This window comes from Erpetoichthys calabaricus, chromosome 3 (assembly GCF_900747795.2).
Source record: "Erpetoichthys calabaricus chromosome 3, fErpCal1.3, whole genome shotgun sequence".
NCBI lineage: Eukaryota > Metazoa > Chordata > Cladistia > Polypteriformes > Polypteridae > Erpetoichthys > Erpetoichthys calabaricus.
Genome location: NC_041396.2, coordinates 116,263,235 through 116,279,505, shown reverse-complemented (window position 1 = coordinate 116,279,505; position 16,271 = coordinate 116,263,235). Strand labels below are relative to the sequence as shown.

At 38.5% G+C, this 16,271-nt stretch overlaps 1 protein-coding gene across 1 annotated transcript in view; it reads right to left on the bottom strand.

The window, feature by feature from the left end:
• Nucleotides 1-11,633, bottom strand: part of ltv1 (LTV1 ribosome biogenesis factor) — a 58,927-nt gene extending 47,294 nt beyond the window's left edge. Inside the window, exons 1-2 of the mRNA XM_028797303.2 lie at nucleotides 11,399-11,633; nucleotides 10,772-10,903 (exon numbers count right to left, since the gene is read on the bottom strand). Of these exons, the coding sequence (XP_028653136.1) occupies nucleotides 10,772-10,903; nucleotides 11,399-11,401 (135 nt within the window). The 5' untranslated portion in view covers nucleotides 11,402-11,633. The remainder of the gene's footprint in view (nucleotides 1-10,771; nucleotides 10,904-11,398) is intronic.
• Between the last annotated feature and the right edge of the window lie 4,638 nt (nucleotides 11,634-16,271).

The following is a 16,271-nucleotide window of genomic DNA, read 5'->3' as shown; positions in this document are numbered from 1 at the left end:
GCGAGTAACTTAGTTTGCAAGCATTTTGCAAGATGAGCTAAATTTTTTAATAAATTTTAACTCGATAAACAAGTGAGGTCTAGCAATACGAGTAGTCCGTATACACTATGTTGGCCGAGCATCACGTGATCACAACTGAGCCGATGGTTCTTCTCTCTCTGTATTGCCATGGGATTGTGGGTAATCATCTCCCATGCTCGGTGTCAGTCAGTGTGCCTCACTCATATAGTTAACATCCGTACGAGCATATAATGTTTACTACAGCATTGTGACCACGTGTGTGTGCTGTAACATGCGAGTCCCAGTCATGCACCCCAAAGCACGAGGCTGAGTCTCAGTACTTTACCAGCTTTATTCAACTTGAAACAGGAACAGCACGGTTATTTATTGTAGCAGGATCTACCGCTCTCCTATACACAGACACAGCAATCCGGTAGGGTCATGACTAGGTTAATGGCCACGTAATACTGTTCCCTTGCATCACCCATCAACGGCGTGATCTTTTCAGATTTTCGCTTTTACGGCAAACTGCTACAGCGCTTGGGAGCCTGCGGTTGCTTCAGGACACTCTTCCGCATGTCGTCCCGTTTTGGGATTCCCCCCACCCAAAGAGTTCAGACTCCTTACAGTGCGTAAAGCATTTTTTAAAATTTTGTGTCCAAGTGTAGTGACTCTTCAGGCAAAAGTCGCAAAACAAGAAAAAGATTGCAGTGAGCCAACAGCAGTGATTTTGTTAGAGTGAAATAACCCTCCTCCTCCTCTCGTCTCTCTAGTCTCCCTACTCCAGCCATGATTCTTTTCAAAGGTAAAGTGCAGGTTAATTTGTTTTACATATTTTTACTTTATATTATGTATTAGTCATTTTTATATGAATATTTTTGGGTTATAGAACGAATCATTTCTTATGGGGAAATTCGCTTTGATATACGAGTGCTTTGGATTACAAGCATGTTTCAGTAACGAATTATGCTTTTTGCAAACTGAGGCACCACTGTAATAATAATAGCAGCTCACTACTCAAAATGGGGAGAACCCAGGCTTGAATCCACAGCCTCTTAATTACAAGGCAGTAGTTCTTATCTCTACACCAGCCAAGCAGACATGTCGGCTTTGTGTCAATTGATATTTAGGCTTTGGTTTTTACTCATTGACAGCAACATGTAAATTGAATGATTTCTTTTTCTTTGGTTATATTCTTGAATAAAAGCACACTTGTTTTGCTATACCTCTTGTGGAAGTTTATTTGATATTTGGACTTCAGTCTTCACACAGTAAACAGTTCATGTCAGCATTTTGTCATTATTTCTATAACATTAAAAAAGTTTGTTTTTTTTGTTATGTGTTCACCATTTCTTGCCTCTCATTTTCTGTAATCCTACTACTACCCAGATCGCTGTAGACATGGAACACACGTATTCCAAATAATGTTATATTTTTCACCCTACACAATTCCAGACACCTCACAAGGACCAGTTTCAGCTGCAAAGAGAGCGGTCTGGCCAAATTTTTCACTCTAGCTATACAAAGAAAACCATTAATCTAATACTAAAATTATTTTGATCAATATATATGCACCTAATGTGGATGATACAGCTTTCTTCCAAAATGTATTTGCATCTATCCCCAATGTGAACACTCACAAAATTATAATGGCCGGAGACTTTCCAGACTTGGATAGATCCTCAGATACAACGGTGATAACATGTAATGGAGGTTGTTAAATCCTAACCTAACAGCATACTTCTTCTTCTCACCCGTACATCACTGTTACTCAAGAACTGATTATTTCCTCATAGACAATTTTTTGCCCACAATCAAATCTTGTAAGTACAACACTATCATTATCTCTGACCATGCCCCTTTGATTATGGAGCATAAATTTCTACGTCCTACACACTCATCTCGTAGCTGGTGTCTTAACCCCCTGTCACTAGCTGATGAGAACTGTACAGTATTCATATCCAATCAAAGTTATTATTATTTTCTTGAGACAAATGCATCCTCAGAGGTTTCAGCAGGTATACTCTGGGAAACTCTGAAGGCATTATTAAGCGGGGAGATGATTTCATACCTTTCTCATAAAAACAAACTGTAAACCAAGAAGGAGTTTGAGTTAATCAGCGAAATTACCAGCTACAATAGGCCAAGTCTCCAAATGAGGCACTCTATAGGAAAAGACAGATTTTGCAATAAAAATTTTACCTCTTGACTATGGTTCTTGAACATGGAGAACAGGCCAATATGATCTTAACCCAACAAATCAACAAGTAGGGAGACTGTAATGCACTAACAGCAATTAACAACACAGACGGAGATAAAATTATTGACCATAAAAATATAACTGACATTTAGAGAGTACTACAAGTCCCTATATTCTACTCAATTTAAAGAAGATAAGACACAATCTAATGAGTTTGATTTATTATAGATACCATAGGTGGATACTCTTAGTACTGCAGAACTGGATAAACCTCTGACACTTTCAGAATTACTAGATGCTATAAACTCACTCACTGAAGTAGGAAATTAGCTGGCCCTGATGTTTACCCAGTGAAATTTTATAAAATTTTTTAAATAGGTTAGCTCCATTATTATTAGCAATGTTTACAGAAGCTACACACAAAAAAATTCTATCTCAAACTTTTCGCCAAGTATTAATTACCATCTTTCCTAAGAAGAACAAGGACCTACTACAATGTGCATCATGCAGACCAATCTACCTTCTGAATAACGATCTCAAGATACTCTCCAAAGTTCTAGCCAGAAGGATTGAGAAAGTGCTTTCTTCAGTAATAATACAAAACCAAATAGGATTTATTAAAGGAAGATACTTGACTTCTAACATTTTACGTTTGTTTAATATAATATATTAACCCATTATATTTAACACCCAGAGATCCTATTATCTTTAGATACAGAAAAAGAATTTGATATGGTTGAATGGGACCACCTATTCACCACACTGCACAAATTTGGGTTCGGCTCAAACATATGTGCATGGATCAAACTACTTTATACTAGTCCAGAAGCCTCAGTTCGTATTAACAACATTATTTCAGAGAACTTCAAACTAGAACATGGTACAGTACTTGACAAGGATGCCCCTTTCCTCCTTTGCAATCACCATTGAACCATTGGCTATATACTTTCAAAACGCATCAGAGATAAAGGGGATTTTCAGAGAAAGACCTGAACAGAAAATATTACTATATGCAGAAGATATGGTACTGTACATATCAGACCCACACAATTCTGTGTCAGTAGTCCTAAAAGCATTGGCAGATTTTCAAAAGATATCTGAACTTAAAATCAATTTGAACAAAAGCATGCTTTTTCCAGTGAATTCTCTAGCATGTAATATCAGACTAGAAATCTACCCATTTATTTTAGCAGATCAGTTTAAATATCTAGGGGTAGATATCACAAGTAAATATAAAGCCCTTTTTCAACAAAATTTTGCTGTCTGCATGGAAAAAATTAAAGAAGACATGACTAGATGGTCTACCCACCACCTTAAGCTATCCAGCAGAATCAACATTGTTACAATAATCCTTCCTTCCTGGTTGCTCTTCCCATTTCAAAGCATTCCTATATACAATAACAAATAATTTTTTTAAGAAACTAGACTTAATCATAACTTCATTTATTTGGAATTTGAAACATCACATATCCAAAGGGCAACTCCACAATGACCTAAAGCAGATGGGGGCATGGCATTCCCCAACTTTCAATGTTATTACTGGGCAGCAAATATACAGTGGTGTGAAAAACTATTTGCCCCCTTCCTGATTTCTTATTCTTTTGCATGTTTGTCACACAAAATGTTTCTGATCATCAAACACATTTAACCATTAGTCAAATATAACACAAGTAAACACAAAATGCAGTTTTTAAATGATGGTGTTTATTATTTAGGGAGAAAAAAAATCCAAACCTACATGGCCCTGTGTGAAAAAGTAATTGCCCCCTTGTTAAAAAATAACCTAACTGTGGTGTATCACACCTGAGTTCAATTTCCGTAGCCACCCCCAGGCCTGATTACTGCCACACCTGTTTCAATCAAGAAATCACTTAAATAGGAGCTGCCTGACACAGAGAAGTAGACCAAAAGCACGTCAAAAGCTAGACATCATGCCGAGATCCAAAGAAATTCAGGAACAAATGAGAACAAAAGTAATTGAGATCTATCAGTATGGTAAAGGTTATAAAGCCATTTCTAAAGCTTTGGGACTCCAGCGAACCACAGTGAGAGCCATTATCCACAAATGGTAAAAACATGGAACAGTGGTGAACCTTCCCAGGAGTGGCCGGCCGACCAAAATTACCCCAAGAGCGCAGAGACGACTCATCCGAGAGGTCACAAAAGACCCCAGGACAACGTCTAAAGAACTGCAGGCCTCACTTGCCTCAATTAAGGTCAGTGTTCACGACTCCACCATAAGAAAGAGACTGGGCAAAAACGGCCTGCATGGCAGATTTCCAAGACGCAAACCACTGTTAAGCAAAAAGAACATTAGGGCTCGTCTCAATTTTGCTAAGAAACATCTCAATGATTGCCAAGACTTTTGGGAAAATACCTTGTGGACTGATGAGACAAAAGTTGTACTTTTTGGAAGGCAAATGTCCCGTTACATCTGGCGTAAAAGGAACACAGCATTTTCAGAAAAAGAACATCATACCAACAGTAAAATATGGTGGTGGTAGTGTGATAGTCTGGGGTTGTTTTGCTGCTTCAGGACCTGGAAGGCTTGCTGTGATAGATGGAACCATGAATTCTACTGTCTACCAAAAAATCCTGAAGGAGAATGTCCGGCCATCTGTTCGTCAACTCAAGCTGAAGCGATCTTGGGTGCTGCAACAGGACAATGACCCAAAACACACCAGCAAATCCACCTCTGAATGGCTGAAGAAAAACAAAATGAAGACTTTGGAGTGGCCTAGTCAAAGTCCTGACCTGAATCCAATTGAGATGCTATGGCATGACCTTAAAAAGGCGGTTCATGCTAGAAAACCCTCAAATAAAGCTGAATTACAACAATTTTGCAAAGATGAGTGGGCCAAAATTCCTCCAGAGCGCTGTAAAAGACTCATTGCAAGTTATCGCAAACGCTTGATTGCAGTTATTGCTGCTAAGGGTGTCCCAACCAGTTATTAGGTTCAGGGGGCAATTACTTTTTCACACAGGGCCATGTAGGTTTGGATTTTTTTTTCTCCCTAAATAATAAAAACCACCATTTACAAACTGCATTTTGTGTTTACTTGTGTTATATTTGACTAATGGTTAAATGTGTTTGATGATCAGAAACATTTTGTGTGACAAACATGCAAAAGAATAAGAAATCAGGAAGGGGGCAAATAGTTTTTCACACCACTGTATAAGCTATAAAGTCCTGGACATAGACACTAATTGATGAATATCCACAAGCCTGGTCTGCAATAGAAATAAAATCTTGCAGTACTTATTTATATTCCTTGCTCTGTGCCTCAGTTAATACAACCTACCATCATTACACTAAAAATCCAATTACCCTTCATTCTTTCAGAATATAGAACCAATGTAGGAAGCACGGGCGGCACGATTGCACAGTGGGTAGCGCTGCTGCCTCGCATTTGGGAGGCCTGGGGACCTGGGTTTGCTTCCCGGGTCCTCCCTGCGTGGAGTTTGCATGTTCTCCCCGTGTCTGCGTGGGTTTCCTCCGCAGTAATTATTGCAGTAATTTTGTAGTCACTGAAAAATATGCCTAAAGAATTTCATTTTCTAATACAAAATTAACAAGTAACACCTGTGGTCTATAGTTTAGATTATACATATACCAAAGTTAACACCTTAATATAGAACACAAGGATTACCCACATCTGGTTATGCAGGAACTTAGTGTAAAAGCTTTTTTAAATAGATAAAGAAAAAAAAATGGAATCAGTATCAGAATCAGCAGATTCACATACATACAGTTGGGCGGAGTGGTGGCTCTGAGGCTAAGGAGCTGCGCTGGTATCCCGAAGGTTGACGGTTCGAATCCCTGTCACTGCCAAAAGGCCACTGCTCTGCTGGGCCCTTGAGCAAGGCCCTTAACCTGTAATTGCTCCAGGGGCGCTGTACAATGGCTGACCCTGCGCTCTGACCCCAAGGGGTATGCGAAAACTACCAAATTCCTAATACAAGAAATTGTATAAGGCGAAATAAAGAAAAAAAAAAATACAGTTAGGTCCATAAATATTAGGACAGAGACAACTTTTTTCTAATTTTGGATCTGTACATTACCACAATGCATTTTTTAACACAATCCCTTCAATTCAGGGGCTCAAAAGTAATTGGACAATTGACTCAAATGCTATTTCACGAGCAGGTGTGGGCAAGTCTGTTGTTATGTCATTATCAATTAAGCAGATAAAAGGCCTGGAGTTGATTTGAGGTGTGGTGCTTTCATGTGGAAGATTTTGCTGTGAACAGACAACATGCGGTCAAAGGAGCACTCCATGCAGGTGAAAGAAGCCATCCTTAAGCTGCGAAAATAGAAAAAACCCATCCCATGCTATAATATTACGAGTGGCAAAATCTACAGTTTGGTACATCCTAAGAAAGAAAGCAAGCACTGGTGAACTCAGCAACGCAAAAAGACCTGGACATCCACAGAAGACAACAGTGGTGGATGATCGCAGAATCATTTCCATGGTGAAGAGAAACCCCTTCACAACAGCAAACCAAGTGAACAACACTCTCCAGGGGATAGGCATATCGATATCCAAGTCTACCATAAAGAGAAGGCTGCATGAAAGTAAATACAGAAGGTACACTGCAAGGTGCAAGCCACTCATAAGCCCCAAGAATAGAAAGGCTAGATTGGACTTTGCTAAAGAACATCTGAAAAAGCCAGCACAGTTCTGGAAAAACATTTTTTGGACAGTTGAAACCAAGATCAACCTCTACCAGAATGATGGCAATAAAAAAGTATGGAGAAGGTGTGGAACAGCTAATTATCCAAAGCATACCACATCATCTGTAAAACACGGTGGAGGCAGTGTGATGGCTTGGGCGTGCATGCCTGCCAGTGGCACTGGGACACTAGTGTTTATTGATGATGTGACACAGGACAGAAGCAGCCGAATGAATTCTGAGGTGTTCAGAGACATACTGTCTGCTCAAATCCAGCTAAATGCAGTCAAACTGATTGGGCGGCGTTTCATGATACAGATGGACAATGACCCAAAACATACAGCCAAAGCAACCCAGGAGTTTATTAAAGCAAAGAAGTGGAAAATTCTTGAATTGCCAAGTCAGTCACCTGATCTTAACCCAATTGAGCATGCATTTCACTTGTTGAAGACTAAACTTCAGACAGAAAGGCCCACAGACAAACAGCAACTGAAAGCCGCTGCAGTAAAGGCCTGGCAGAGCATTAAAAAGGAGGAAACCCAGCATCTGGTGATGTCCATGAGTTCAAGACTCCAGGCTGTCATTGCCAGCAAAGGGTTTTCAACCAAGTATTAGAAATGAACATTTTATTTCCAGTTATTTAATTTGTCCAATTACTTTTGAGCCCCTGAAATGAAGTGATTGTGTTCAAAAAATGTTTTAGTTGCCTCACATTTTTATGCAATCGTTTTGTTCACCCCACTGAATTAAAGCTGAAAGTTTGCATTTCAACTGCATCTGAGTTGTTTCATTTAAAATTCATTGTGGTAATGTACAGAACCAAAATTAGAAAAAAGTTGTCTCTGTCCAAATATTTATGAACCTAACTGTAATGTAGGTGATTTGCATAGGTTGTCAATACTCAACACCTGTCTTGGCTTGAAAATGGATATATTAGGTAAGATTTTAAGTGATTCATTCATGCTCAATACCTTCCAATAGCCAGTAGCACAGGAATATTTTTTTTAATTGACAAAAAGTTCTTAACTTCAGAACAAAATTTGGCATAACAAATGCATATATACGATGTTTGTGAAGAAGGAACCTCAACTTAAAAAATAACAAAACAAAAATGGCATGGGTCTTGTTTAAACATTTTTTAGGATATTAAAACTGCAAAAATGGAATACAATGCTTACTTGAGGGAATATAACATTTCAAGTAAAACATAATCGCCATGGTTACATTTTGCACAATGCAACATGTAAATATGCAAAGTTTACACTGATTTCACCAATTAACTGTTTAATGCATTTATTCTTTCAGTGGTATTCCACCATGCCATCACCCTTTCCTTAGCCACTGCATTGCTCTTACTTTGCGGGATGTGCTGATAATCTTCACACACTGCCACTGGCATCTTTTGCTCTACTGGCATGAAGGTTGTTCCCCCGACTCTCAGACTTGTAGTCTGTGGTTGATCGGATGTTCAGTGATTGGCTCATAAGGGCGTGTAAATTTGGCTGTGAACATGCATTAATTCAGATCAACCAATCCTGGATTATGTGAGATGATTAAAGCCGGTGCCCTGGCTAATCCACTGGTGCAAAATCACACTAAAGCAAGTAAGACTTCATTCTGTGATCCAGGATTATCTAATTACACTTCCTCGAAGAGACCTCCAGTGGTCAGATAATAAATAATAAAAGACAATGCCAAAGCACCAGTTACGTGATTTTAGTGAGTCAAACAGTGGTAGTGCATATCACGAACACATAAAATTTATATAAGTTTTATTAGCATAACAGTAAAATTAGGCAGCACCTTACTGCAGTCATCTGAATTGCCATAATGTCTGACACATCATGAAGTGTATTGATTTACTCTGATGTTGACCAAAAGCTACTTTCAGATATGTGAATTATGAACAAAAGCAAGTAATATTTGATTCAAAAGTGTTTAAGTACCAGCACCTGCCATAAAACATTTTATCCTGCTTTGTGTGTAACTATGATCATTTTTTAACACAGTATAAAAAAAAGTCTAATTTCTTTAAACATTTGAATGCACTGATTTTTCTAAAGTACTATATTTGTAATTTTGTTGATTCTAATTGTATTCGTTTGCTTTTGATATTCCTTGTGATCAAGTGTGCTGTTAAAGGCATTATATGAAATAAAGAATAACAGATTTGCCTATTAGATTACAGTTACAATAGTGCACTTTGTCATTATAGTTCAATTTCAATTAAAAGAATTCTTCCCTAAAAAAAGAAGTCTGGTAGGTTCATGGTGTTTAATCAATGTTTATAGAACAAAGACATTTTAATCTCTCTCCATCATTCCAATATCAGTAACAGCTCTACAGCTATATGTCTATAGCTTATTATGTTTGAAAATTAGTTATTTAAGCCAACAGTTGGGGGACCATTAATTTCTAGTTTCAGGTCTGGCATATTTCAGTAGGGGGAACATTAATTTCTAGTTTCAGGTCTGGCATATTTCTTAATTATCACTTAACATGTTTATTTCTAAACAAATTTTGTGAGGAACGATACATAGTTAAAACACCAATGATAATTTATTATTTATTTTTTTAATACACCTAGGCTAGGCATATCCAAAAGATATTACTCTCTCAATAATTCGTTCAGGCAGATGCTCTTAAACACAGCTGGTATTACCCCTAAAATGACATTGTCAGGACCTGAACTAAAACCGTTTTCTGACAGTTTGCTAAAGGAGACACCAGTTATATCATCTAGCTCAGGGGTTCTCAGACTCGGTCCTGGGGGCCCACTGTGGCTTCAGGTTTTTGCTTCAACCAGATTCATAATCGGTGACAACTGATAACACTGATCTCAATTAATTAGCACAGAGGCATAATTTTTACATTTATATGATATTTAGAAATATTTCCATTTTGGCTACAGATTTAAATCTTAATTTCCTTTTGTTACTTACATTATATTTTACCCTTTCTCTGTGCAGTTTGCTCCCTTCACTGTATCTTAATAATGACAATTAAAACGAACAGAGTAGACATCCAGGCAAACAACACCGAATAATCAAAGGCTGCAACTGTTAGACCCACTAATTAGAAAATAATGGATTAAACAATTAGAACACCTGGAAAATTAGAATGAAAATCAAGATGAAAATATTGTTAAAAAGAAAAAATACATTATTCCCGTTATAACGGCCTATATATATATATGTATTTACCAAACTTAATTTCTATATTGTTCCCAAAACTCAGAATCTGTGAAATCAGAGTTCACTTAATTAGCCCAGGATTCTAATTTAAAACAGGAGCTGGTTGGAACAAAAACCTGCAGCCACAATGGGTCTCCTAACCGACTCTGAGAACCGCTGATCTAGCTACAAAGGGTCCTCCTGGACAGCTGTAAGCTTTCTCTCAGCCTTGCAGTGATCAAGCCTTCCATTACAGTAACCAGTTTATTATTAACACACAAAACGATACAAAATACTCCCTGAGAACAATTAAGTATATCTGTAAGAATGAAAGAAAAATAAAGGCACTCTTTCTACTGATGATTAAATGTACCTGGATATTAGAAACTAGCAATTGCCTAGGTCATGAAAGGGTGCTAAAGAATGCTATGTACAGTTCTTCCAAAGCTCCTTCTTGTATAGAATAGTACATGTGTAGATGGACAGTGGTACATTTGACGATATCACTAGCAAGAGGCAGCATCGCCAGCTTAAATTTTATATACACATCAAAATAACTCCATGCCCGCCATCACAACAAAAATAACTGCAGCGTTAATTAATTCTCTCGGCAAACATTTGCATTCTTAATATAACCACGTGGCCCTTGACAGTGAGTCCAAAACACCAAAATTCTACAATTCCAGCTCAAGATGAAGTCATTATCACATTCAAAATTTCTTACCTTCCTTGCAGGAAGAAGAACGTGCTGGGGGGCCGTCTCATCAGCTGCTAAGGGGTCTCGCTGACTTCTATGAACCAGGTGAAATGTTACCGCATTTTTCTTGTCAATAAACCGTTTCTTTTTTCTGTGAGGCTGTAAACAATAAAGTAAAAAAAAAAAAAAACGGTTAACTTATTCTGAGCTCTGCCGAAATAGCCAGAATACAGTGCTCACCGTGATTGTTTCTGTTCATACATGTTTTGCGAAGCACATTTAATCATTCATTTTCCAAAATGTGAATTCAGTTCATTAATTAAATTCTACCGTAAGTTAGTTTTCTTGTTTAAGTGGAGGATTAACCATAATAATAATGAACCCAACAAAATCCTGTGCTTGAAATTCATTTCCAACTTTAATAAAAGAATCTCTTTAGTAATGTCGTGCTATCCTGCGCACACACACTTAGTGAGTGTTGGTCGTATTTGAGTGACCAACATCTTTCTTGACTGACAGTCTTGAGTATTTTTTTGTATTTAAAAACTGCCACTTTAAATCATTATTGTAATAAAGTACAAACAGCAAGCTCTCTTTCTGGCACCATATAATGGACCACGTTTAAAGGCATGCAAGTGTTGTGAACTGACTTACCATACTTCTCCAAGCTAAAACGTTCGACTAAACACTCGAAAACCTTTCAAGTAAAACAATATTATTACACGGAATAAAAACTCATATTCTAGTGTCTTCTTCGTGAACCCTGTTTCTATATCACCACCTTAAATTATCGATAAACTTTCTATAGTCCTTTAGGAACTTCAGCAGCGTGCGTGTTACGCTGTCATCGCCATACAAGGACTGTTCCATGTGTTCAGGGGTGGGCGAGTAAAGCAGAAGATATGCAGTTGTTTTTTTTTTTAATTTTCTGCAATTATCTAATACTTTTACATTTTTTAACTAAATACTCGTTTAATAGTATACCATGTTATAGTCATTCTACTATATATTGTTTTATAACACAAATGGTTCTTTCCCTAAGGCAAAAGCAATTGTGTACACTAAAAATGCGAGTCAGTGACATGGTTGGTAGGTAATAATAATAGCCGATCGACTGTGCCACACTCACTTACTTCTGTCTCTTTACCCCGCTTCTACGCTTCCAACCCAAATTCGCCACGTTGTGACGTCATCCCCATCAGCGCGCATGTGTCCGGGCGTTGGAGTTTCCCGACGTGTGGTGTGACTTCCCAAGGAATAATCCTGTAAATAGACTCAGTCAGTAAAGCTTATTAATAGGGGAAAGTCTAGAATCGATGCACGACGCACATTTCGTATGCTTGTTGGAATGTGGTCCTTAGAAAGGCAACGAGTATTGCCAAAGACTTAAGCGACACTTCAGGGAAACTTATGTGACTTGCGTTCTGCAGAACCCTAACGGACCTTTACCACTCGTACCAATAGATTCGCAGCCTTTTCAGCTGCACGAAATGTTTCTAATATGTAGCGTTCCATGTTGAGTCTAACGTTAAAATGTTATATTTACTGATTGTGTTTGTTATATACTGCATTGCAGTAATCAGTATGAGTACGTATGGAAGATTGTGTGCCAAAATTCATCCAATCCAGTCTGTTAACTACATTGCCCAATAACGCATAAGCACATGATGCATTCCACTTTGGCACGGTGTTATCGGGTCATAATTAAAACATATCGACCAAGGTAATCGTTTGATTTTCACTACGGCATTCAATTGTAGTGCCTGTTTAAAATGCAAAACAAAAACGTATTGCATTTCGCTTGGCTGCTTCTCCCGACCGTATTACATACATATCGGTTAAATAATACCCAACTCCAGAGCATTCGCTTTCGGTTCAAGAGCATAATGCCGAAAGTGAATGTAATCTAAAGGCCCCAACCAACTGAAAAATTGGGGAAAGGGGCGTTCCATCCCGCGTGTGTTGCCATCTCTATGAACTGGTGGAGCTGGTGATGTCACCATTTCATTCTAATTCGTTTTGACCGGTTGGTTGAAAAGGTCAGTGTAACAGAAACAGCAACAGAGATGGACTTTTCTGTTATTGTTACAGTAACATCCTTAGAAAGCATTCAAGAGCTGCAGCATACGATCAACAAATGGAACGATCGTACTCCAGTATTCCCCTAAATATGATTTGCAAATACCTTTAGATGGGTGATAACTGCCTGACGTTTCATTCGGGACTGTCAGAGGAATGGAACAATAAGATATGGGAAGAATAGCACATTATTTAAACATCCATCCATCCATTTTCCAACCCGCTGAATCCGAACACAGGGTCATGGGGTCTGCTGGAGCCAATCCCAGCCAACACAGGGCACAAGGCAGGAACTAATCCCAGGCAGGGCGCCAACCCACTGCAGGACAGACACACACACACACCAAGCACACACTAGGGACAATTTAGGATCGCTAATGCACCTAACCTGCATGTGTTTGGACTCTGGGAGGAAACCCACGCAGACACTGGGAGAACATGCAAACTCCATGCAGAGAGGACCCAGGAAGTGAACCCAGGTCTCCTAACTGCGAGGCAGCAGCTTAACATAAAAGTAAACTTTTTCATCAAGACCTAAAACATACTTATCACATTTCTGTTAATCACTCCACATTGACGAAACTTGTGCTTATCGTCAGAACACAGAAATGTTTAGAAGTCGAATTTACCACAACTGTTGATGCCCCTTGTCTCACCTTTTGTTGCTGATTGGTCATTTAATTACATTCAGTTTTGGTATGATCAGTGAGTGGTCATGAATCAAAATGCATTACATATGGAGTCGCCTCTAAATGAAATACAATACGTTTGCTTTTATTTATGCCATGCTTTGTGGCATGTACATGAATTTAAATGCAATAATGCACTTTAGAATTGCATTTTAAAATGACAAAAAATTGCAGTAAAAATATATCATTTAGTTGATATGTTTTTAGTTAAGACCTGATAATACTATGCCCGAACTAAATGTACAGTAATATGCATTTGCCTATTAATGTAGTAAGTTGGAACACCCCAGAGTTTAACATGAAATTCTAGAAGAACTCATGTTGGATTAAAGTTATCTTGGTACATCCACAAAAGAAAGAAATTCCTGGTGTACAAAGTTGCATGAACTTTATGTGTGCTTGAATGTGTCCAGTCCTTCACTTGACCGAGGCCTCCTGTCTAACACTGGTTTCCCTCCAGCACTTGGTGCAACATCTTGCAACCAGAGGAAAAGAAGTTCATAAAAGTGATGTCTTCAATTTTAGAGGCAAACACTAAGTGCAAAATCAATGGAATTTTAATAAACAAAAAAGTATTATGCAATTATAATTTTAAATGACATATAAAGAATGAAATGATTTTATTACATTTCTCAAATAATGGAACAAAGCTAGACAGGGAAATCAATTGGATCTCCTTTGGTGAAAACATACTAAGTGAATACATTAAGTTGTATTTAAGCCAGTAAAATATTACAAATGCTGGGGGCAATATACTGTATAAATAGGAAAGTTCAACATTAGTGCTAAAATTGTATTTAAAGAAATCCACCTTATCCTCTTTAATAAAACCCCTGTGCGTCCATGTGTCTGTGTGTGTGTGTCTTCAGGTGAAGTGCGCATGCGCGGGGCACGGTGCGATGCTTCAAAGGCCGCCTGACGCATCACACAAGACAGAGAGGGCGGGACCAATAAAATATCGCGCGGCCGATCCAATCGGATTTCGGTAAATGAGGTAGGTAAGACCTAAAACATAACGCACGGAAAATCCAATCGGGTTCTGAGACTCGGAGACCAGCTTCCCCAAAGAGGTGGGATTAGTGTTTGTTGTGCAAGTGTTCACTCTGAGGATGTCAGATTTGCGATTAACAAACTTGGCCCGGTAAAGTGTCAGTCGTTGAAAGGGTTTTCCTAAATTTTCATGATATTACAATAGGATGACTTTTAAAAGTACATTTATTTTCGCGCACATAAAATCCGTTGCTGGGGAGACGCCACACATACAATAATCAGCTGCACGCCATCACAGGTTAAAATACTTGCTGGGGAACTGCACAGTACTTGCTGGAGAGACGTATTACTGCGAGAGAAAATTAAAGGCACACAATACAGTGACGCATATTACAGCCACATACAAGCCAGGATTACTGTAACAGAAAACAGTCGGTCCCTTGCCATTTAATATAGACTGTTCCTACTAATGTTTATGCACTACTGTTCTAGCACCCGTTATTGTAACGGGCTTAATGTCTAGTATTTAAATAAATCCAGACTGACACCTTCAATGCCGACATTAATTCAAGTTGTGTGCACAGGTTACTTCAAGAGATTAGCACAAAAAAATAAAATATGATCAATTAAAATCAAACCCATTCACAGAGTTAAAGTGGTGCACAGAAACTCCATGCTCCATTTGGATCTGCTGATGGATTGTGATTTCTTGCCAGAATAGTATAAATGTAGCCATCAGTATGCCCCACATGACAAATAATTTACACTTTTTGACTTTAGTTTCTCACACACGTGCACATGGGAGGCAGCTAAAGGGCTTGAATGAGAGTAATTCCGAACCAGACCAGAAGATTTCTCGCTTTTCTGCAGACCATTCACAGGAAATTCCGCCTCACCCTGATGGCATCAGTTCTGGTTCCAGCTCCTCTGATGTCACTTCTGGGACTGAGCCTATGGGTGAAGACCCTTCCGGTTCTGGGCCCTTTGAGGTCACTTCCTATACTGGCCTTTAAAAGCTGCCACCTTTCCTCTATCCTCTCAGTTCTGTTCAGGACTCTGATCAGTACACTTTAGTACATCAATTTATTCAAATTTGCAGCCAGGAAATAACATATGGGTGGCTGCCCCAAACCTTGCTATGGCTGTTTGTTAAGTTTGTGACAAGTTGCATTGTATAAATATGTTCCTAATCTTAAGCCTCAGTTTTCAAACAGTTGGGATAGTAAATAAAATGATTAAAAAAGCAGAAATCACTATTTTTTAAATCCCCTTTGACCTGCATTAAATCAAAACGGTAAAATAACATGAACTGTTTTTCCATGCCAGCTTTAGTGTTTATTTTGTTTTGTTACTATGTACAATATGCTGTATGTAAACAAAACAATAAACGTTTTAACTTTTTGTAGATAGAACTTTATTTGTCCTAAGGGTGAAGTTAATCTTTTAGAGAAGCTCAATACATACATGGAAAACAAATATAACAAACAACAAGGCGGCACAATGGTAGCACTGCTGCCTTGCAAAACGGAGACCAGAGGTCACATCCCAGTAATTCCCCGTGTTCACGTTTCCTCCACATGCTCCGGTTTTCTCCCACAGTCCAAAGACATACAGGTTAGATGAACTGGCATTGTTAAATTGGCCATAGTGTGTGTGTTTTCACTATGCAATGTACTGATCCCCTTTCCAGGTTTTGTTCCTGCCTCAAGCCCAGTGCTTGTTGGGATAGGCTCCAGCTTCCCCATGACCCTGCTTAGGATAAATGGGGT